Here is a 24599-nt window from a genome sequence, read left to right as displayed (position 1 = left end):
TTAAGCCTCTGCCTTCGGCTCAGGTCATGATCCCAGGGTCCTGGGATCGAGTCCCACATCGGGCTCCTTGCTCAGCAAGGAGCCTGCTTCTCCCTCTGCCTGCCTCTGTCTCTCTCTCTCTCTGATAAATAAATAAAATCTTAAAAAAATATATATATATATAAAATAACAAATTCTACTGTAAAAATTCTCATTTCAGTGAGAACCTGTACTTTAACTATAGTCAAAGAAACTCAGAAATAATAGCTCCTGTAACAACAACAAAGAGAATACAACCATAATAAGAATGGGACTACAACTTGTATGCAGGCATCTTGGGAATAAGTATGTTTAAGAATGACGTACTGGCCTTTGGTAGTGAGAACAGTGAATACAAATAATCTTGAAAACTAATTTTGATACCCTTTGCCATTAGGGCAAAGAAATAAAAAACAAATGGCAACTGTTTCTCAGCAATACCTATTTCTGACTGCTTCACATGAAAAGGAGAGACATTCAGAATTCAATAAGATCTCAAAAGGGCAAGCACAAAGTATCTCTGGCTAAGTTTTCACTGCTTTCTATACAATGTTTAGAAATGTGCCTTATAAATTCAGAATTTAAAGAAAACATTCCAAATGGCCTTCGTTGTTCCACAGAGTATCAATGCTGTTCCACACATACGTATTTCAGATAAGTTAACAGATAACTTTAAAATGTAGCTAATGGATACTTTTGATAAGTACTGACACATCATAAAAGGGGTCTTTTGTGACAACTGTTGGGAAGGTCAGAGACAACACTCATCTTCTCTAGACCTTCAAATGATCGATGGGTTCTACTAACAAAGTCAGAGTTCTAAATATTTCTTAAAATCATAAGAACCAAAAATACACCGACATAATTTCTCCTCCTTTTTTCAAATAATATTCAAAGAGACACATTCATTGCTTGCTAGCATTTGAAACAGGTATTTGAATAAGTATCAAAGAAAATTATTTTCACAGATGTAAAGATTCTTTGCATGTTATCCAAGAAAGGTCAACCATACGGAAAAAGACAAGGATTTTTAGCAAACTCTCACTTTCAATTGGCTTTTATACCATTTGCGCTATGATCAAAATAGTTTTGCAGCTCAGCATTTCCAGTGACAAATTCACGGGTAAATCTACTCATTACATAAGGAAAATGGTGTCCCTATTTATATTCAACCTGAATTTAAACCAATAGATTATCCACAAGTCCATCATACAGTAATAGCTTCTCCTGTGTTCTTAAGAGATGTTGACAACAGTTAATTGCCTTAATTGCTAGAAAATAAAGCTGAGAAACTGGAGCAACCATTTTACATTCAAATGGCTTTAATATATTTAGAGTGTTAACCCACATTTCAACTAAGTCACCCAAAATATTAAGTCTCTAGAGATGGCAGGTTCCTCTATATTCACTACATACATACATAAAACAAGCCAAAATCATATTGCCAAGATTAAAATTTATTAAAGTGCCAACAGAAATAGACACAGAGAGCAGGGATCTTACACTTAAGCATTCTGCTGTATCAGACCACTTAGCAGTACTGCAGTGACGTAAGATAAGCACCTTATCAAAAAGGAACATCATTACCACCACTATATCTGGAACCTAGCACCTAGATTGCTCATGAACTTTTTACTAGTAGTCACAAAACCCAACACTAAAGAGCAGTAACAGCATAAAACTGTTTTTATTTAAAAACCGTAACTTATCATTTTATACTAGCAACACCCTGTATTAAAAGGAAGTAGCCTAAAACTTTCATGTTATCATGAGACTCTCCCAGGCCCGCCTTAAATCTTAATGCTGATGTAACCAAAATAACCATCAACAATTACCCTAGACATCATACAAAAAAGAACAAAAAAAAACCCCTCAAGACAGATGTTTACTGTCTCCAACAAATGCTCCAGAATTTACTAGGAATGTCTCTGCCTAATGACTACCACCAAAGAGCAAGCTGCTATTATATAAATTATTATACAGTGAATAAATAATCACCATCTATTCAATGTTTACTGTGTACCATGCATGAGCTAATTATAAACATTTTACATAATCCTCAAAACTGTCGGATTAGCTCCCTTTTATAGATGAAAAAACTGAGGATCAGGGAAATCAACTTGCCCAAAGACTCAGCCAGGAAGCAGGCAAATCCAAGCTTGGCTGGCTCCCAAGCCCATGCATACTCCCTCCATTGCACCACACTGATTTCTATTCTTCTAGCCTGCCTGGGTTCAGCCTGCAAGTCCAAATTACATGGGGGGTAAGCAAAGGGCCATACCTTTCATAATTCACAATATGGCAATATTGTAGATGTCAGACACCCTATTATGGTCTTATGTTTTAAAAATTAGACCAAAGGAGAAGGTACTATAAGACAAATCTTCCTATTTCTAAAGGTGACACTGCATATCACTTAACACAGAGAAGATCCATCCACCATCACTAGGAGTAACAAGTCACATCTTATGAAAGTTTCCTGTAGAAATGAATTTCCATTCATGTCACCATGATAAATAAATTTTGAAATTGGTTATAAGCTAACTTATCATAGTACTTTAGGGTTCATATTTTCTTCTGGCAGGACTGGACACATCCAAAAATAGACAACTTCAAAGGTGTGACCCAGACTAGAAAATCTAAAGCTTCCAAAATGGTACATCCAACCCTCAAATGTTCATCCAAGCAGGTGGTTCCAATTCAATATGGGAAAGTCAAATTCACAGAAATTCTCCAATTTCACTTTAAACAAGTGACTTAACTAGAGCTCAATTCTTTACCTTAGTTCTGTTCACCTATTAATAAGATAGCAAAAGACATAATATTCCAGGACCTCAAATTAAAGGTTTTTGATAAATTGAATAGATCTTCCAAGTAGGAAGTAAACCGTTTGCTTTAGAAGCAAAACAAGCCCTTAAAGGTAAAACTGACCAGAGTTAGTACTGCCTAATGGTTAAAGACACTAACCATTGTGGCCAAATAAATCTTATTGCCTTATAGTTTGATGCCTTAAATTTGCCACTTAGAAGATGTGTAACTTTTGGCATATTATTCAATCTGAGCCTGTTTCCTCAACTGCAAAATAGGAATAATCCTTACTCCAGCAAGGTTACTATAAGGATTACTTTACACATCTTTAGAAGCGGCAAGAAGCAATTAACTGTTGTAACTATTATTTTATCAACAAATAAAGTCCTTGGGGGAAACTAGAACCACCCACCCAGTTTCCCAAGTCCCATTCATGGTCTTCCAATGTTATCATATAGTCTGTCATTCCAAATTTGGACTCTCATGCCACAATTCAGAACTGAAGTAACCATTTATCAAACCCAATCACCTGTGAACATCTAAGTGGCCTTCAAATGCTTGTTCTTAAACATGGCAGTTCAAATATAAAAAAAGGATACTGAAGATTTTGCCCAAGACTGTTACCAACTAGGTAAGCAAGCCTGATCTACAACCTTATCTAAGTGGGTTTCAGATTCATCATCAATAGCATGAGACTTCACTTAAATGGCCTCTACTCTAAAACTTTCTAGTTCAATAATAAGCTTCCTAAACAAAAATAAAACCAGGCTATCACCATTTGGCAATTCACTTCACTACCCAGAAAAAAATTTATTTCCTTGATCAGAAAAAGAACAAACAAAAAACTACTCTCATCACAAATAACATATTGTCCTTTCCCATAAAAAACTAAAATTTATTTTTATTATTTTATTATTACTAGATGATTGAAGTCTATATCCTCAACCCTCAGGGTGGTTCATCAGATCTCTGGGCCATTCATGTAGCTGCTCATCACTTCTCCAGGCACTAAAATGGTAGAATACTTACCTTCATCTCAAAAGTGACAGACAAATGTGTTAAAACACTATGTGGTTATGATCCCACCGAATTACTTCCAAAAGAGTGGGCATAAGAATTAACCCTAAAACATTCCAGGTCAACTTGGGATAATGATAATCTCTTCATTAACTCAAGAACCGTAAACACATGTGTTCTGTGATTTGCACACATTCTGGGGAAAGGCTAAATTGTGGGTTTAAACAAGTTACCATTTCCTGCTTAGCACATAAAATCTATATTGGATGTAGGGACGAATTTCCCAGGAAGATAAGGCCAACTGTTTGCTGAAAAGAGAAACTAATAATTTCTTCTCACAAGTTGTCATTTAAAGGTCTTCATTCTTTTTTTTTTTCTTCTTGTTAGGAAAAAAAGACTTGTTATAACCCAACTGTTTTGGCTGTTGTCACTAAAGAGAAACAGTTGATTCTAGAATAGTCCAACTTCTGGCGATACAAAGAAGAGTATTTGTTGGATTCCTATCAAACACTTGAGTGAAACAACTCAAAATATGGACTTCAAAACAACTAAAATTTGCATTTGGTCAAATATATTTTGATCCAACAAATGAAGATCGTATTCTTCTGGATTAGCAACAAATATTTCACTGATCTCAGTTCTTCAATACAGAGCTCAAGACTCATCCAGTGATACATCCCCAAAAGTAAAAAAGCAGAATTTTCTGGGAAAAGGAGTTCTGTATTATCAAGGAATGAGTTAGCAGTGACCTCAGTGGCACCTAAAGGATACTTACGAATTTGTATGCAGATATTCAAAGGTTAGCTGAGCTCGATTCAGACTGCTGTAATTTGTGAAAGCCATGAGTGCAGTGAGGTCTCCAGTCCTTCACCCACTAACTAGGAAATACAACCTTACAATGGAATAGATTTTGCAGGATTCCTTCCAGTAAAGGTTTGGTTAAGTCTGTGCTCCTTACTGTTAAACAAGGTTACCTAGTATCTATCCAAAATATATTCTAAGAGATGTCTAACACTACAATTGATTTCGCTTTTAAATTTTTTATCTTCTTAATGACTGTGATGTAATATTCTGGAAAAAACTGTTATAAATCTGTAGTCTTAAAGAGCTTTAGCATTCAGTTGCGATAGTTCAAGGAGTTGAATGTAGATGGTCTTGGAGTAGATGGTATTGGGAGTTGGAGGTTTTATTACTGCTCCATCTTCACGTTCTTCAAGTTGTTTTGCTCCTCTAAATTTCTGATCAGAAAATTTACCAATCCGGAAATTTACCAACTTCTGTCATGAAACTGGACAGTCACCCATTTCTTCACCACCAATGATCCCAGGGTTCTTAAATAGGCCCCAGGCTGGCGGCCATGAAGTCGATGGAGTGCATATGGCGTTAGTTCCGGCTTCACCACCTCCCCAACTGAATGGTCTCGTAAGCGCTGGTGATGATTTCTGTTTCCAAAGCCCAGACCCAACCTACTGCGTGCTCCCGTCCCAATCTCCTCAGGGTAGTGGGTCAAATTACCTCACAATGACTCACAAAAATGCCTCAGAATTGACCTGCCCAAATCACCTGAGGCGGGCAACGCCCCTCCCCCACTTCCCTCAGACAGAGGCCTCCGGCTCTCAGGCCCTTCCTGGGCCTGGGTTCCGAGGCCGCCGCCTCCTCACTGAGAGGAGTTAGTCCCAGCTTTCAAGGCTCGGACGAGGGCTGTGTGGAGAGCGCACAACCCGACCGGGCGTTGCCCGGTGCTCAAAGCTGCCTTTGTCCCTCCCCACGGAATTGGAACCCAACAACCGCAGCGCGCTCTTGGAACCATGTGCTGCCTCCGCCGCTGCCGCCGCCGCCGCGAGACCAGCCGCCCACGCGCCGCGCTGAATGAGATGATGACAGGACTCAGCACCACGGAATTCGGCGTTTAGGGCTGCTCTGCCGCCGCTGCCGCAGCCGCCTCAGCCACCTCAGCCACCGCTTTGTCTCCGCTACTGCACACAACCCGGGCCGCCTCGCGCACTCCCCGACGCCCCAAGCCCCCGAGGCCTCCGCGGCGCATTCGGCCAATCACAGAGCCGCAGCTCCTCCCGCCCCCGCCCTGATGCGACGCCTCCTGATTGGCGGGTAGCGGGTCTCCACATGACCGGATCTTGCTAGCTGGGCCCGCCCCTGTCACGTGAGAGCGCGCGCCTCTCTTCCTGCTTTCATGACCCTCTCCGCCATTTAAAGAAACAGTACCGGGGGCGGGCCGAGCGACGCAGCCGGGACGGTAGCTGCGGCGCGGACCGGAGGAGCCATCTTGTCTCGTCGCCGGGGAGTCAGGCCCCTAACTCGAAGAAGCCCTGGCGCGCCCTCCCCCCCTCCCCGGTCTGGTAGGGCGAAGGAGCGGGCGCGCGGTCGATCGAGCGATCGGTTGGCGGCTCTTTCTCCTGCTCTGGCATCCAGCTCTTGGGGCGCAGGCCCGGCCGCCGCGGCGCGCGCCCGGTGGCCGTTGGCGCTCGCGCCGCGTCTTTCTTCTCGTACGCAGAACTCGGGCGGCGGCCTATGCGTTTGCGATTCGACGAGGAGTCGTCCGGGTGGTCGGCGGCGGCGGGCAACTGCTCCGCCCCGCTCCCGGGGAGGCGGCGGCGGCGGCGGGATTTGGCGCGGCCGGGGAGGCGGGGGTGGCCGGGGCCGGCCTGGAGGCCTGGCGCCACCCTTCGGGGCCTGCAAGGACCCAATTGGGGGGGCAAGAGGGCGCTGGGGGATGGTTGGTGGTGGGCTTTCTACTTTGCCTTTTCCTCCTTATGCCCCCTTAGTGAGGGGCGGGAGCTCTGGCGGCAGCTCCGGGGTGGGGAGACAAGCCCCGGAGTCGGAAGAGCTGGGTTTGCTTCCGGGCCTAGCCACCAGCTGGCCGAGTGACCTTAGGCAAATCACTCTGTAATTTGTCGGCGCCTCAGTTTCCTTCTCTGCCTATCAATGTTTGTGGGGTTGAAAGCGCTTTGTAACGTATAAAGCGTCGGTGTACGGAAGGGATGATTATTGTTTGTAATGGGGTTTTTTTTTGAGTTGTAAGAAAAGTTAGCAATTGCCCAGTTCTTGAATTTTGGAACCTGGGAACCTTGGATTGAAGTTGGAGATCCCCCAAACTCCCCGAAATTGTATGTAGAAATAGTGGGAGTGTGCATTTTGTGGACTGAGGATCCATCGCCAGCAAGTTATCAAAGGGGGCTGTAACCCAGAAAAGTTAAGAACTACAATTGTTCTATGCCACAGGGAGGAAATTGAGGCCTAGATGTCATTTGGGACCCTTCACAACCGATTTGAAGCCCCTGTTTGAATCCCTGGGATATGTGAGCTGTTTCTATGCATAATGGATATTTGGGGTAACAACGCTCCACTGCTTGGCTTCCATTCTGAGTCCTTTTCCCTTTACCATGGGGTGCCTGAAGGGTAGCTGACACGTTGGTATGGTTCAATGGCACCCAACATAAAGCAGCTAAAACGAGAAATGGGTGTGTTCTCTAGTATCAAGAAGCCTGTTGAAGCTTTGGCCCAGCAATTCTTAGTGTTCTGCTGCTTATACTGGTACCTGACTACCTGTCTCTTTCATTGACCATTTTCCACAACCATGGTTGCCATCCATTACTTGCTTCTATTTTATATCCTTAGTCTGTGCGGTTGGTAGTGAGCAGGCTTATTTTTAAATGGTGCTGCTGAGTCCAGCTAATTAATGGTGCAGGTGGATTTTTAGCAAGCTGGCTCACTGGTACACAGACTAAACCAGGCCTGGAATTCCTGAAGATGTTTGGGGGTTTATCTTTATTAATTGAAGGTTAACACTCTCTGAAGAGTTTTGTTATGACTTCTGCTGAACTTCAAAATCAGTAGATTTGGAAGTGTTTCAATGCTTAACTTTTTTTCTGGCCTGCTTTGTATTCTCTTTGCTTGCAAGTGTGTTACTAAGATGGCCAAAATGCCAGTTATTGCTTCTTTGTTAATTGTCAGCTGCTTTTATCAAATTCCAGGCCATTGTCCAGCAAACACTATAGAAATGTTTGAACAATTGGATTTCAAACATTTTAATTTTGTGGAGTGGTGCTTACCAGTGGTACAGCTCTAAGCAAGTGAACATAAACACATTTAAGTGTATTTTGTCTGGTTAGGTGTTTACCTGTTTTGCTATTTCATACAAATGTCTGAGAAAATCAGTTGACTATTCCTTTTACCTAAAGGGCAAAGACAAATGATCTCACTTCCAGAGAAATGACTGTTTTGGAGAAAAATGTGTTGGTCTTTTAGCTCTTTTGTTATTATCTGGATGTACCTCAAAAGAATCTTAAGACTGTGGTGATCTTATAAGATGCTTTCCTCGGGAGAAAGGAGGAAAAAAAACAACTGGAACTCAAAGCTTGAAATTCTGTGACAAAACATGAGATGTCCAGGATAGGAGGCCGAAAAGGTTTCACTACAGTGTTCTGCACTAGCTGGAGCAGATGATTTTCTGTGTAGCCACGGCATGGCCTCCAGATTTCCAGATTTTCAACACTTGGGACCTGAAGAGTGTGTCAGGATGTGACAGGAACTTTGGAGCTGAATATTTTTGGTTTTGAATTTGGGGGCTGTTGACCTTGCTTTGAGAAGAGACAGCAACTGAGCAAGCGCTGCCACCAGCACCATTACTGGGAATTTGAAGACCTGAGTTTCTGCCAGACCTTCAGTGCAAACTCTAGCAACACTCCATCAAAAGTGAACTACGGTACTTGCCATTTTCCAAAATGCCTCATTCTTTACTTACCATCTCTGCACTTTTGTTCATGCTCTACTTTGGAATATATTCCTCTGGTTCTTCACCTGTCAGAACACTGCCATTTCCTCAATATCCACGTCAGATGCTCTCTACTTCCATGAGTCTCCTTAACTTTATCTTTTTTTAAGTTTCATATTCTGTTGTTTACCTTTTAGTTATCTTTGCATAGCATACCTTGTAAAGTAGTCATGTGCAAGCATTTGCTCTTTTTCCAGATAGCAAGCCCCTTGAAAGCAAGGGCTTTGTTTTAAGGATTTTTGCCCGCATGTACTACCTACATATGATGAAGCCTTTCATAGAAAGGAGTAATTTAGAGAGTGGGCTATCAGAATAAACAGTAAGCGTTTGCTTAATTGCTGTGTGGTAACCTAATTACTTTTGATTAGGAAAAAGATCACTAGTTATGGGTCATGTTTCTTTCTGTGTTTCATGGTGGGTTTTGTTTTGTTTTGGTTTTTTATTCTAGATTTAAAAAGATTTAGGGAGCCCTCAGATGTGAAGAGAAACTGAAAGATTGCATAGGGTATTAACAGAGGGTGCAAATACCAGGGTCTTATTCCAGGGGTACCTTATTCTCTCCCACACAAGATGGGATCTTGTTAAAATGAAAGTTAAAGACCGCTTTTAAAAAAGTACAGGTCATAAGATAATTTGAGGAAAGCATTGGAAAAGGAAGAAGGACAAGATCTCCTTTGGTGTTGGCATATAAATTTAAATTCGGTTCTTCTCGTGCTACCAGTGGAGCCACTTCTTTCTCCCCAATCAGGCACTACTCAGCAGCCTGAATACAATCAAATTACTCCCCCAAATTATGAGACTTAGGGCAATTTCTGTTTGCTGCTTCCCTAGGACAGTTTGTTCTCAAGAGTCAGGAAGCAGTCCCTGCCAGAGAACAGTTATCGTCACTGATTGTTAATCAGAAAGCTTTTTTTACTCCCCATTTATCATTTGTCAGCTTCTTAGCTAGGCTTATCTAGAACTAGTACCCATCAGGCAGCTGATATGTTGACAGCACACCCACCCTAGTGTTAGTGTCCTGTGTTTGTAATTCCATGCATTTGTTATCTTACCTGTTTTGTTCCTGTCCCTTCCAGTCCTGTGCCTCCTGATTGCTGAGTGTTCACCTGGACCTTCTGACTACCTTCCTTGTACTGTTCCATCAGCCTACAGATCTGGTACCTGGATTTTTGCCCTTGGTGATTCCTTCACCTTACTGCTGAAGAAGACACCATTCCAGTGGGCCACTGTGATCCAAGAGGCATTCAACCATCATGATGTGGCCTTCACCTCCACTCCTGTCCTGTTCCACCCAGATTCAGCACAGCCCTTTATAGTGAAGTCAAACTGTTTAAGTCAAGTAGCTGAAGCTATTTTATCACAACAAAGGCCCCATTTGTTCCTTGATTGTGCATTTCATTTCTTCAGTTAAAGCCTTCAGAGACACATAATAAATTTGGACCAGAGGATTTTTAGTTATCAACACTGAAGAATGACAACATCTTTTCAAGAACGGCATTGGACCATACCCCACAATTTCAAATGATTGAAATTCATGAAGTGTCTAGGATCCTCTCCAGGTCACTGGATCTTATTCTTTTTCCACTTCAAGTCTATAGTAGCCTACTGAATAGAAAGCAGATATTCTGACCAGCAGATATCGGGATTAAAACAAAGGCACAGTGAACTCACAGCATCTTTGGGATTACTCAGGAACCAGAACTTTTCACACAAATTTAAGAAATTCTGCCAAGGAATCCCTTTATCTAACAGCATCTCACAAAGCTGCAGTCAGATTCCAGAAAAGGCATCTTGATACATCCAGGTAGAACCTATAATGGTAATCCCTTATGTTTATATAGCACTTTATAGTTTCAAAGCACTTTTACATGCATTAATCTCAATTATCAAAATAACACAGTAAATTATAATCCCTTTTTGCAAATGAGGAAATGGAAATTTAAAAGGTTATCCAAGGTGACACAGCTACAAAGTGGTAGAGGTCAGGCCTTCTGACTCCCAGTCCAGTTCTCTCCATGGAATTAACTTAGCTTCAACTTTACCTGCAGTGTTAAGATGACTGGAGGTTGGTAACCCCAGAAAAGTTTTCAACTTCTGATCTGGTACCCTCAGTCAGTCAGGATGTCATAAGTGTAATCTTGTGATGGCTGCACCTAGACCAGAATTCCATGGCAGTATCCCTAAGGTTTAAGAGAGGACTGTCTCCATAGTGGCAGATTATTCCAGTCAACAAGGCACACGTTCATCTGACAATAAGACTATGTAACATGAAACACAAAGCTACTTTTAGATCTGTTGTTCCCATGGTCTTCCCAAATGGCCTAATTGATTGGAGATCCCTGTTCATGTTTTGTTCTCTTTTTTTTTTTTCCTAGGTCTTACTAATAACTCTTAGACACCAAGATCTTATCTATGGTCCTCTACCCCCAAACATGTACTTGACATGAGTCCTACATTTTTTTAGAGCAGTGCTGTTCATATATGTGTGTATGTATATTTGATGCATACTCATAACATGTATACGTAGAGCTTCCATAGTCCTGTAAGATGGTAAAATATGTGTTCCCTCCCCTGATTCATTGTAGTGTATTAAAGGATCTCAGAAGGCTTGCGACAAAGAGCCTCATTGAGCTGTTTAGCCCAGTGTGTCCTAAGTATAATTAAACACAGAATGTTATTGTTGCAGCATTCCTTTAAACGGAATGGGGAAACTGCTTTAATGCAGTATAGCCAGTACTGGAGACCCAGGAGTAAACAGCATCTTTGAAGCCCCTCCCCCCATTTCTGACTTTGTCAGTAACTGCTTGAATTGGTATGTCTTTATCATCTGAGAGTCCTACATCTTGACCATTACCTCTGTTTTTCTGTTAAAGGAACCATTAGAAGATCTGTGAGGATATATGGGAAGGGAATGGGGAAAAGTTAATGTTGACCCCCAAATTGGATGAGTTCCATGACATTTAGCAATATACTTCTCTGTCCTTAGAATTGTGCTGTAAATCTAGCTCAAAGGCATTGAATCTCAGGTGGGTGAGGAGATTGGGAAGGGAAGGGAGGAGGAGAAAGATGGAAAAAAGGGGGAGGAGGGATGAGAAGGAAATATTTTCTTAGAATTTGAGTTGTGGCCCATTGAGATCTTACCAGTGCTTGAAGAGAAGTCCTCTAGCCATGGACTTGGGATAATATTTGCAAAGAAATGGAATGCATTTTGCAGACGTATGCTGACTGCAAAAATCCAATGCTGTTGTCACTTAAAACCAATAGCCTGTTCTCTGATAGTCACAAACCCAGTTTGAGGCCATCAGAATTTACAGCAAACTTGAATGTTAACATCATTCTGTAATGTGGCCCATATTAGGGAAAGAATGACTAGGAAAACACCTTCTTGGCTTACCACAGACTTTGCTCACAGTTTCTGGTTTCTGTGACCTATTTTTTGTATTTCAGCATTTTGTGAACAACTTATTCTTAGATCATTGGTTTTCCAAAGGCTTTGTGACCATGAAGCCCTTTGGATGAAAACTGTGTGGAAGCCCAGAGTAAAAGAGAAGCTGCTGTAGATGAAGCAGGAGTGGGGGGCCTGAAACCTGCCACACAAGCATCTTCTTTTACCACCATGGTGACCCCTAAGGAGACTTCTTTACAACACCTAGAATTCTTCAGAACACAGTTTGAAAACCACTGCCCTAGACAACATGTGCAACCTGAATGGCATTCTGATCTGTACCTCTACCCAACCCAGTCCGTGTTCAGTTGATGCTGCACATTCTTAGGAATACTTACCGTGGGCAGAATCAGAAAAGTGCAAGAAGATGGGCATATCTTTGCCCCCCCAGAGTAGTCATGTGGGCCGAAAGTGGTATCAAATGGACCTAGATTAGCAGCCCTGTACCCCCAGATGGATTTCAAGTCAGTGATTCCTGGGATTCAATATAGTCAGCAATTCATATGTACTCCACACTGACACACCCCCTTACTCAGCCTCTTTAACAAACACCAGATGCTCTAGCGGTACTTGAAATATGTAACTTTGAAGTCTTGATCCTCCTTGGATACCTGAATCGCCAGGTATTGAAGCTGGTACTAAAGTTGATGATGCCTCATTGAGGCCATATTAGACCAACTTGTACATTGGACCTCCCATCATCAGCCATGGTACTTTACTTCGTGTGCAAGGGATAACCATTACCTATGAAAGTAGAACTGAAATTCTGGCAACATTACCTAAAAGGGTACCTGGTTATTCATCTTATTCTCAAAACTACAAGTCACTATGACTCAACCAGTGGCAGTTACACTGCTTCTTGGTTATTATTCAGTTTAACTGCTGTTTCCAGGATAAATGAGCTAATAACCTTAAAAAAGTTTCCTCCATCATTGGCATGTCTGCTCCACAATTATGAATACTCTGCTCTAACTACATGTAACACCTGATCCACAAGAGACTATTTTTGAATATCCTCTCTCATGTATGTGATTTTAAATGTGATCTTTTGGAAAATTTTCTTCTAACCAATGAGAGGTGTTCTTTTATGATGGCTCTTTTGATGTCTGGTACCATCAACTTCAGGTGTTAGGGATATTTGGAGGTAGGCCTCTTGACCAGGCCATAGTAGCTTGCTTGCTGGGCATCTCAAGTTACATATCATCCACCTTTTTGCTGGAAATGTAGACTGACTTGAAAATCTACAAAGCCTGCAGCTAAGATTTTATCAGTAGACTCAAGAGCTTCCTGCAGCTTCTTCCTAATGTTACAAGACCAGTGTCTTGTCTTTGTGGATGTTTTCATGGAATTTCATCTGTCTCAGTACTGTTGTTTTATACTGATTCAGAGTGGCTGACTTCATTCCTTGCTATGAGATACTCTCAGGCATTAAGACACTTACCTGTTTCTACAGGATGGATTCAGTTCGTGAACTCCCAGACCAGATCATGTCAAACAAGTAGACTTCAATTTGTGTCGTGAGAAAAATCTCAGTCCCTTACTTCACAATCTACTTAAGGGCCAGCTGTCCTCAACTATACTCTAGTGAATGCACTGGTTAAATGTTGGGAATGGTTTCTTTGTATCTTTGTCTCTTATTCTCTAGACTAACCCTGATTACATGACTCTGTCTACAAATCATCAAACAAGGCCTGTGCATCCTCAACTAATAAAAATCTAATGACTAGCTTGCTTGTATATACAACTATTTGTTAATAAGAAGTTATCTACAAACTCCATTTTTCTACTACCTTCAAAACGTCAGCTCGATTTTCTCTTCTGTACTTACAGAAAAAGACACTGATCTACACTGCCAGTCATTCCCTTTAATCCTGTCAAATGCAGTCAAAATGAGGGGCTTAAGGTGAGGATGATCATCTATTCAAGAGTCTAATGTACGCTGTGTATAAGAATTGATGGTTGAAAATGAAGAAAGCCTAAAACTCAAACCCAGGATCTTAACTACTATCTGCCTGCCTCAGATCTCAATCTAAGTCTTTCAGCAGCACCATCCAACCAATCTAAGGCCTTGTTTATAAGCTGATTCTCAGAGATGGGCTGAGTTTCAGAAGATGGAGACTTGATTACCAAAGAGAGTAGGGCCAACCTTCATGAACCTGGCTCTCCCAACCTTGTCATTCCCAGATGTAGCATAGACTCCTCAACAGAACCTCAAGTCTGAATTGAGAATATAGCCTTCTACTGAGCTGAAAGTTCTGGGGCAGATAAACAGAAAAATGAAAGCTGCTATACCTGACTGGCCCTTTAAGATCAGAAAATGATATCCAGAGTAAACCTACTAAGGAATGACCCTGGAGTACTCAGGGTAAAAACTAATTTACAGAGCTTCGATATCAATCTACCCATTTTTCCAGATCACATCCTGGCTATTGGTGTGGCTAGCCCTGCTGAAGGTACCCTATTTGTCTCTTTAGACTCAGCCCTTGTATGCCTTTTTTGACATGTTGGCAATCAGACTGGCTGTGCATGAGAGAACTACAACTGGTATCAGCCTGTCTTACACTCAGTTCCACCAAGGAGTTTTGAATAGAAGCAGCCTGCATCTCACACACACACACACACACCCCCAGGACTTAATGTTCACAACTGGAAGGACTGTGCTATATACTACTTGACCAGCAGCCCTTTTTTTTTTTTCTTAAGTGCAGAGTAAGCCTCTACAATTATATATATTTCATCATTTTCAGCACTTGAGACCCCTTCTACCAGATCTGAAGGACTACAGATTGAAAGCACTGTCCATTCCTCTCTTCTGCAGTAATACAGAGGTGACAGAAATGTACCACTTCACCTTGACAAAAGACTAAAGGAATGCAAGAAAAGTTTTCCACTGAACTTAGAAGTTACACTGACTTAATAGCCTCACAGAACTATTTGCCAGTGGGAGGCTTGTTGTCCTGCGTTGTGTCTGCAAGATGGCTGGGCTCTCAGATTCAAGGCCACTGAGTTTACTTCTGTTGAAACGCTATTGCATCATCCAAAGTATGCTATTGGACACAATTATTCCATTGAAATGGATTACAAGCTTCCTGAGTACAGGACAAATTTAACTCATGGTGTTTTTTCAGAATACTTTTATTGTCAAGAAAGTAACAAATGCCAGCTGTTAGTGAACAGATACTAAACTTTTTCAGTATTATGGGTCATATTGACATCAGGTTTTGATTGACCAGCATCCATTCCATCTCTTTGTAGCAACTCTGTGATGTTTCTTGGAACCACTTTTCCGTATCTTCAGTCCACATGATTCAGACAGTCTGGCCCAACTTGAAGCTTCATGGGTGGACATGTAATTCAGACCTGATCAATCAGCATAGTCCATTCTTTCACCAAAAAGATTGGTTCTGGAATGGTTGTGTGATCCAAGTTGGTCCAGTGATACTCAGCCCTAGGAGTTCTACTGAACTGTGGAGGAGAAGCTCAGAAGCTCTCTTTACTGAGGTTGCTTGGCTTTGTAGTATGAAAAGCTCAAACCAACAGGGCCCACCATATCAAATGAGCCAGAGAATGAAGCCAGTGCAGAGCCAAATGATGGAGAGACTTGAGTCCTGATGACAATGTTTGTGCCCCTGGATCCAACCGTGCCTGAAGCTAGTATATCCCTATGGACTTTTCAGTTATGTGAGCCAATAAATACCCTTTTTTGCTTTAAGTTACTTTGAGTTGGGTTTCTATTGCTTAAAATTGAGTCACTCCTGACTAGTATACTGTCTACCAGCATCGAAACTTGACAAATTCAAGTATTTATTAAACTGGAGGTCATGGCCACACGGAAGTCTTCCAAACCAGAAGACAAAGTGAAACAGGAAGTGACAATGTTTAAGTTACTACAGAAGCATAAAAATTACATGGTAGAAAAATATAGAAGAAAACCTAAATGTGTATAGGCAAAGGATTGGTTAAATAACACATGGCTCAGCCATATAAAATCTACATGGCTGTTAAAATTAATAAAATACAGTTATTGTGTATGAACATGGAAAAATGGCCATGATATATTAAGTGAAACAAACAATAGAAAAATGTATAGTATGAACTCAAAAATTTGTGTTTATGATGCATAGAAAAGTCTACTAATGGCTTTCTTCAAATAGTGTAGATTACATGAACTTTCAGCTTTATACATTTCTGTATTTGAATATTTTCCACTAATATTACATTTAAACATTATTTAAAAATAAAGAATTTTAAAAATTAAATTTAGTACTTATTGTTTGACTTGGACAAGTTACTTACCACTGAGCTTATTTTGTCAAGTAATTTAAAATACCCATCTTTCTGTTAGTGAATATTTAGATAAATATAGTCATCATCCGTTAGTGAAGCTGACAAGGTTATTGTACCTTGTTTGAGGAACTCAAACTCAGCGATTGATTCTTAATTTTTCAAGCATGTCTCTTTAAATGAGGTTTTTTTGGATTATCAGGATATCCTAGTATCAGTGTTCATCAAAGATTATTCCAGTTCTCAACTGATTAATTTATTAAGTCCTCTATTGCAGTGTTCACAGTAGGTAGGTAGAAGAAAAAGATCATCTTTTCTTTGAAATCCTTGAGTATTTTGATATCACAGTCAAGTTCAATAGTGACCTTTTTATTGCTAAGTCTAGTACATATTCATCTTACCTGAACTTTCAGCAGCACAGTCTGCTCCCATCATATCTTGGCACACTCTTTTTCCCTTAGGAATTGTGACACTTCTCATTTTCTTCCTCCATTTCTGGCTTTTGCTCCATTGTAGATAGTTTTCTTCTCCCCACCATTTAAATATTAGTGTAATGGTGTAATCCATTGATTTTTGCCTCCCATTTCCCCTTTAATGATAAATCCCCACTTTTTCTTTGTAATGCTGTTCCTTTCCATTCTGAGGTTTTAGTGGAACTGTAGATTACAGTATTCCAGCCTCGTGCCCCCCTAGTTGATCATGTGATCCAAGGCTTGTCCAATCAGAATTCCCCTCTCACCAGGACTTTGAGTCTTAAGAGAGGTGATGCAAACAAAATCAGGAATTGAGTCATTCTGATGGTAGTGTCCCAAGGAAGCTATATCAGAGTTGGTGCAAGAACATTCCCCCATGGTGCCCTGGTTCCTGTTGCAAGGCCTAGTTCCCAAATTTTCCTTTGATTCTGTAGACTACCATATATCCTTAAAATACGTTCCCTTTTCATTTGTCAGCCAAAGCAGGTTTCTCTTGCTTACAACTAAATGACTGAATGATAACAGAAATTGATACCAGAGAGTTAAATGCGCTTCAGACCTTTAGGAACATGGAAGATCTGGAATTGAGTCTGCACTAAAGGCAGCAAAAACTTGCTCTGTATCCCAGGGTAGGGGAAATAAGCAATTTATATTGGCAAAGGAGCCAGTAAAGATACTTCCCCTTGTCCTTTGGAAGCATGTGCCTGTTGATAACCAGGTACTGATAACAGATACTTCACACTGACCCCATCATTTTTCCCTCAAAATATGCTCTTCTCATTCTTTTCTTGATAAATGGTTCCATGCTCCACAGACTAGAACACAGGAATTATTCTTGTCACTTCCTTTTTTCTGTCACCCCTAACATCTCTGTTAGTCATTAAGGTGTATCATGTAAATGATACACTCTCCTGGTATATCCTGTAAATATACCTTAAAACCAAGTATCTGTTGACAGTGGGACAATTTGAAATGGATAAGGAAACCATTCTACTGGCAGTATTTTCTCACTAATATACACAGGTGTGTTGGTTAAATATGGTAGCAGATGCATAAATTGTTGATTTCAAGGTACAGTTTAAGAACTAAAGGACAGTATCACCCAGAAATTTTAGGTTTGACACTGGATGTGATAGTGGAATTTATTTTTAAGTTCTCACCTTGGGGAGAAGAAGAATCCATTTTCTACAGTATGTTGAATGGAAGCATTTATAAAGTCATTCATGTTGAAGAATGCATGTCCTGGGCAGCCAAGGGGTAGAACATAGTGGGCAGTGCATTTACCTAACCAGTGTCTCTCCCCACCTCCTTTGAGAACAGCACCTCACCTTCCCTTTGTGAAGCTGCCCCTCTACCATGCTACCAGAACATAATATGTAAATGGCATATGAGTTCATGTTACCGAGGTTTCCTCAGTTGCCCAGATTCCTGATTTTCTTGAATGTTAAGCTTCTCAAATTTTTGTGAACTGCCTTGTATCCTTCTAGTAAATTGCATCAGCTGTGCAGACTAATACATATGGCTGTAAAAGGTATCCCTTTACAACCAAAAGCAAAGGCCTGGTAGCCAGGACCAATTTTTGTTACTTACAGTCAGAGAAGCTCAACCAAATCGGTGTCCCTCCTGTGTCTTAGGCCTTCTTGGCCTACTCTGAAGAATCTTCCCCCATTCCCTTGGCTTTGGTTTCCAACTGTATGTGGATAACTTCAGATTCCTATTTTCAGCCCAGATAGATTTCCTGAGCTCCATATTTGAATGTCCACCTGTCATTTGGATATCCCCCTGCTTGATAAACAGATACTTCACACTGACCCCATCATTTTTCCCTCAAAATATGCTCTTCTCATTCTTCTCTTGATAAATGGCTCCACGCTCCACAGACTAGAACACAGGAATTATTCTTGTCACTTCCTTTTTTCTGTCACCCCTAACATCCCTGTTAGTCATTAAGGTGTATCATGTAAATGATACACTCTCCTGGTGTATCATGTAAATGTACCTTAAAACCATCTCCATTCTATCAGCCTTGTCCAGGGTATCTATTGACAGGACTATTGTGATGCCATTCTAGTGTCACTCTCTCTACTGCTGTCCTACTACAGTCTGTTCTTCACAGAGCAGCTAGAGTAATCTTTGATAAGCAGATCTGATTGTGTCACTCTCCTGCCTAAAACCTTTGAACAGTTCCCCCATTGTTTCAGAATAAAATCTAAACTTTTATTCTGAAACTTTATACTTTTTTTACAAGGCTCTTCATTATCTTACTCAAGCCTTTCACCACTTCAAACAGAAATAGCTCAGTTTTGTATATTGGCGTTTACTGTAATATTTCATATGAAAAAAGGATTCCAAGGTTCTCTTTCCATGAAGTTTCTAAATTAAATTTGATATGTGTTACTACTATATAAATAGAGCTACAGTAAGTGTCTAGAGAGCAACCAGATTCCTGCCTCACAACATACAGATACCAAAGGGACTGCAAATTCAAATGTTAAAATGAAATATTGGAAGAATTTTGAGGAGACTTTATAATCATATGATGGGGGTCATAAGCAAAACAAAATCTAGAAGTTCTCAAGGAAATTAGAGAAATACTTGACCACATAAACAAATTTGGGGAAAACAAATCTTGGTTCTATAAAAGACATGAAAAATTTCCAACACAAGTGACAGATTGATGATTAATATCCCTAATATACAGAGAGTTCCTACAAATTGATTGCTACAAAACAATCATCCCAATAGAGAACATCCGATAGGCAACTCAAGAAATTTAAAAGACCAACAATAATAGTCACCACTTACTTAGAGCTTGCTATGTGCTAGACATTGTTTCACGCACTTTACAAGCATTATTTAATACAACTTACCCTTGGAGATAGGTAATATCATCCCTGTTGTACGGCTAAGAAGACAGGCTTAGGGCGCCTGGGTGGCTCAGTTGGTTAAGCGACTGCCTTCGGCTCAGGTCATGATCCTGGAGTCCCTGGATCGAGTCCCGCATCGGGCTCCCTGCTCGGCGGGGAGCCTGCTTCTCCCTCTGACCCTCCCCCCTCTCATGTGCTCTCTCTCTCATTCTCTCTGTCTCAAATAAATAAATAGAATCTTAAAAAAAAAAAAAAAAAAAAGACAGGCTTAGAGGAATAAAGTAACTTGTCCAAGTCCTGCAATAGGTGGTCACATGTCTTGAGTTATGACACAAACTCAAGTGGTTTGACTCTTGAGTCCATGCTTCAAACCATTGTTCTCTCTGGCATATCAAGCATATGAAAGCAGATCAAGTGTACACATGGTCAGGGAGATGTAAATCAAAACGGTACCATTGGTCTCCTATCAGATGCAAAATTTAAAACAGCAATGACCTCCAGTGCTGGCAGGAATTAGGGTAAATGAAAACTTTTGTACATTGTTGGTGTGAGTGTGGATTGTTCTAGTCTTTTTAAGAGGTAACCTGGCTGTAGCAATTACAATTTTTAGATGCATCTTTTAACCTAGCAGTCCCACTCTGAAGAACTGTATGTCAAAGAACTACAAGCACTGAGATACAAGGACATCAGTGCAAGAAGTTTGCTGTAACATGGCCTGTGGTAGGAGAAAAATGGGAACAACTTGACAGTCAAAGGGAATGATTGAATCATTTGTAGAACAACTACAAGCTAGAGTATTATGCAGCTGTTGAAAAGAATGAGTCAGACCTCTGGGTCTTAACCTGTGGCATGTCCATGATATATTTAAGTGAAAAGACAGTTACAGAGTAACGTATATTGTGAACCCATTTTGGTAAAAACAAAACCTACAAATATGTCAATGAATGAATGATCATGAAAGAAAGGTGGACACACAGACTGTTCTGGAGTAAACTGAAGAGTTTAGAGAAACTTAGTACTTTGTACATATTGGCATTATTTCACTAGTTGTGGGAAGCACATGCTGTTTTTTTTAAGAGAAAATTTACTCATTTCTGAACTGAAATATTTTTAAAGAAGCAATTAAATTGCCATTGGACATTTTCTCATTAGAATATGCTAATAGAAGAGTGATAAAAAGGAGAACAAAGAGTAATGATTAGTTATGTCTTACATATTTAGGGTTGCCTTTTGAAGGTGCTTGGTTTCCAGGTGACTGGTCTTTAGCCTTTGGATAGGCCAGTCTACAGCAAAGAGCTGTACATTAGGGTGCTACATTCTGACAAAGACTGGTTGTCTCCCTGTATCTGTTCTTCCCAGAATAAACACATTTCCTATCCTCCCTTGCATATAAGTATAACCCACTGAGTACATTTTAGCCAATGGGGCATGAGCAACTGCTGCAACTTGTCCTTAAAGGAGTGTGTGCCTATCTCTTTCTTCCATTCAGCCAAGTACAATGTGGGCTTGGAGGCTGGGGACTTGAGCATGTCACAGTTGGACCATGAAGGAGAAGGAGGTGTGTGGGAATGGTCATGGAGCAACAAGTTAGAAGGAGCTGAGGTTTATGATGAATAAGGAACCACCATACCAGGCCTGAACTATTCACCTCTGGACTTTGTTTATAAGACAGACTCCTATCCTCTTAACATAATTGGTATTTGAAGTTTTCTGTCCCTCACAGCTGAACCTAATCTGCCCACAAATACTGTGTTGGGAATATTTCTTAGGAACATCTCATTCCATCTGTTCTAATTCTATGCTACTGAAGCAATCTGCTCCTAGCTGGACTGACAGAAGTGCAATGCCCTAGGTGGATTACTGGTTGGGCCATGAACCAGGCATATTTCTCACATCATAAATCAGTTAGTTGGCTCTATTAGCCAGGTGCCCATTCTTTATGCTCCCAGAATTACCACTGCTATGAACATCTATTGCTTTTGTATTCCCACTATCCATCCCCACTTCTTTTGAATTGCCCTCCACCACTTTCTGTCTGTATGCTAACTACCCCTGGCTCCAACCAAGACTGACTGACCAGAGCCCTGCAGCCCCTTGGTCAAGGTATTTAGATAAGGGATAAGCATATGAACTAAGCCAAACCCATCTTATAAAAACTTAAGAATTCTGAGAGGTGAAAGGGTGGGGGTGTTTAAACAACTGAGAAAGGCATTTCTTTTTGTTTTTAATCCACTGAATTTAGAACTGTAAGGCTACAAGTCTGATACTGCAGGTAACCATCTTGCTACCATAAGGAGATTGCCTGTCAGAATGGAACGTGCACTGGGGACTAAGAAAGAGAATCCTTAAAGACATTGTTGTCCCCTGGGTCTAGCCATGCCTGAGGCTAAACTAACCCTGGACATTTTTTGCAAACCAGTAAATCCAAACCTATTCAGTTCGAGTTGTCTTCTCTTTTCATGAAAAGGACAGAGTCCTGACTGAACCATCCCATTTCAACTTATTACCAGCACAGGACACACAGTAAATGTTAGAAAATAGTATGAGATCAACTAATAAGAGGCAGAAACTTAGAACTTGTTGGGGCACCTGAGTGGCTCAGTCGGTTAAGCGTCTGCCTTCAGTTCAGGTCATGATCCCAGAGTACCAGAATCGAGCCCTATGTCAGGCTCCCTGGTTCTCCCTTTGGCCCTCCCCGCTCTCGTGCTCTCTCTCAGATGAATAAATAAAATCATTTAAAAAAGAGAGAAAAGAAACTTAGAACTTGTTAACTCCAGTAGACAGAGCCACAGAAGTTTCTGCATTGGCAAAGCCGAAGACACTGGCATGCTACTTAACCTCTCTGAGCCAATTTATTCAGAAAAGGAAGAGTAGGGGCGCCTGGGTGGCTCAGTCGGCTAAGCGGCTGCCTTCGGCTCAGGTCATGATCCCAGGATGCTGGGATCGAGCCCCGCATCGGGCTCCCCGCTCAGCGGGAAGCCTGCTTCTCCCTCTCCCTCTGCCTGCCACTCTGCCTACTTGTGCTGTCTCTCTATCTCTCTGTCAAATAAATAAATAAAATCTTTAAAAAAAAAAAGAAAAGGAAGAGTAGCTACAGGGCACATTGCCTGGCACCTCATAAGCCCTTAGTAAATGGCAGTTGTTGTTAGCAATAATTTTACAGCAATAATACCCTGGAAGCCTCTTAGCTCAGCCAGCCAGCCATTCCCTTGCCATCTTTTTAACCTCAGCTTGCCATCATATTCTTTTATAAGGAAAATAAATTCCTTATTGCCCCATCACCTTGGGAGTGCTAGTGGCAGCAAAATATGTCACATTCCATTTCTCATGGGCTGAGGTCCTTGGATACCACCTGTGCCAACTGGCCTGTTAGCAAATGTGACAGGAAGCCTGGATTAAGGAGGTCCAATTCTCATTGACAGAAACATGTCCTTCCTCATCTCTGTCAAAGCAGGTGGCCAATCTGGGCATGCTCCAGACAGATGAGTGGCTCACCACTTCACTGCATCACATTGAGACTCAGCACTCTGAACTGCTGCTTGTTTTAAAAAAGAAAACCAGTTTAAGTCACAGAGTTAAGAATCCTGGTCCTTCACACCAACAAGAATAAAGGATATCTTTCTGTTGAGGTGTAATTCTGAATATCCCAGAAGACCTATGGCTTTATCCCAGGTCACCATCCTGAACTGCCAGGACTTTGAGTCTTAGGGAAAGTAACTGAAATCAGACCTAGTCATTAGGTCAGGGAAATGGGCCAAAGCTGTATTTCATCAAGTGGCAAGCACTGAGGGACCTTGGGGAGGCCCAGGCTCATCACTGTCATTCTTCTGAGGCAACAGAACAGAAAGATCCCAGCCACATTTGCCTGATTCAATGCCTGGCTGCTTTGGACAGGAATTCTTGATTTCTCAAGTTCAGAAGATGCCTAGGACTACCTGGATTTGGGGAGAAAGTAGTTTTCCCAGAGAAAGTATTCAAGTTCAGATGCTATTTTAGGTGGTCAAGGACTCAGGAGACATACACAGATCAGGGCTTCAAAGACTGTGGAGTTGATGGGAGGGAAGGAGGGGGCGACAGGATCATCAAGCCCACTCCACTCTTACCACAAAGATTCCCTGACATGGTCAAAGACAACAACGACAGTCCTCAAGATGGTGTTCAACTTCTGTCCCATCTTTAGAACATATAGCCTATAGTGCACTATGAATTAACATTTTAAAATAAATCCTTTGGTTATCTTGTGACCAGCACAATTATGCTGCAGTATATTCTTGCGTGTATTTTACACTATTCGTTTTACAATGTGATCATTTAAGTTACACCACAAATTTTGAAGAGTATATGACAAAATAAGCCTGAAATCAGAGTCCAAGGCTACACACACACACATCTGCCAGCACCACGACTGAGCTGAGACAGCCCAAGAAGCCAGCCCCAGAGGCAGGGCCCAGCTGGGGTCTCCATGAGAGGCAGCCTGTGACAGGTCCCTACAGAGGATCTAAGTAGTTACATGACTTCTTCCCATCACCTCCTGGCCTAAAGCAAGACCCCCCCCAACCACTGTGAGATGTTTCATTATCTCTAATAACAGGAAAACTTGCAGTAATCAAAAGTAAATGTGGAAAATTTTCAAGAAACCTCAAGTCTATAATAGCAGGCATCCTTAGCCCTGGCGGAGAAGCAAGTTGATACCAAGTTGTTCTTAGCACTTCGCCAACTGGATTGCTGTTTCCTCATGCCTTGGGCACCCAAAAAAGGAACAAGGGCTCAGGCTATGTTTATGGCTCTTTGCCTGGATACCTCTCCCAGTTCCCTCTTTTAAGGCAAAGAGCCCTGCTCTAATCATATTCTGCCCTCCAGAGCCTGGCCTTGTCTATGTGGACCTGTTTTGTGAT

General features: G+C 41.3%; 2 protein-coding genes across 6 annotated transcripts in view; one reads left to right on the top strand and one right to left on the bottom strand.

Moving 5' to 3' along the window:
- Nucleotides 1-5829, bottom strand: part of MORC2 (MORC family CW-type zinc finger 2) — a 42500-nt gene extending 36671 nt beyond the window's left edge. For 3 of the 5 annotated variants that reach the window (XM_081801793.1, XM_081801795.1, XM_081801796.1), the window contains exon 1: nucleotides 4619-5829. In XM_081801793.1, coding sequence (XP_081657919.1) covers nucleotides 4619-4686 — 68 coding nt within the window. In that variant the 5' untranslated portion in view covers nucleotides 4687-5829. The remainder of the gene's footprint in view (nucleotides 1-4618) is intronic. The other 2 variants (XM_081801798.1, XM_081801797.1) reach the window with 2 other exon arrangements.
- On the top strand, nucleotides 5201-15792 carry LOC115941019 (taurine up-regulated 1 protein). The gene is made up of 4 exons (XM_081802515.1): nucleotides 5201-5225; nucleotides 5757-5952; nucleotides 6158-8566; nucleotides 9712-15792. Exons 1-3 carry the CDS (start codon nucleotides 5201-5203, stop codon nucleotides 6624-6626), a joined length of 690 nt encoding a protein of 229 aa, XP_081658641.1. The 3' UTR covers nucleotides 6627-8566; nucleotides 9712-15792.
- The last annotated feature ends 8807 nt before the right edge of the window (nucleotides 15793-24599 follow it).

The sequence above is a fragment of the Leptonychotes weddellii genome, chromosome 13 (assembly GCF_054177405.1).
Source record: "Leptonychotes weddellii isolate Sample4059 chromosome 13, ASM5417740v2, whole genome shotgun sequence".
Classification (NCBI taxonomy): Eukaryota; Metazoa; Chordata; class Mammalia; order Carnivora; family Phocidae; genus Leptonychotes; species Leptonychotes weddellii.
The sequence above is the reverse complement of the archived record's forward strand: the minus strand, read 5'-3'. Positions and strand labels throughout refer to the sequence as shown.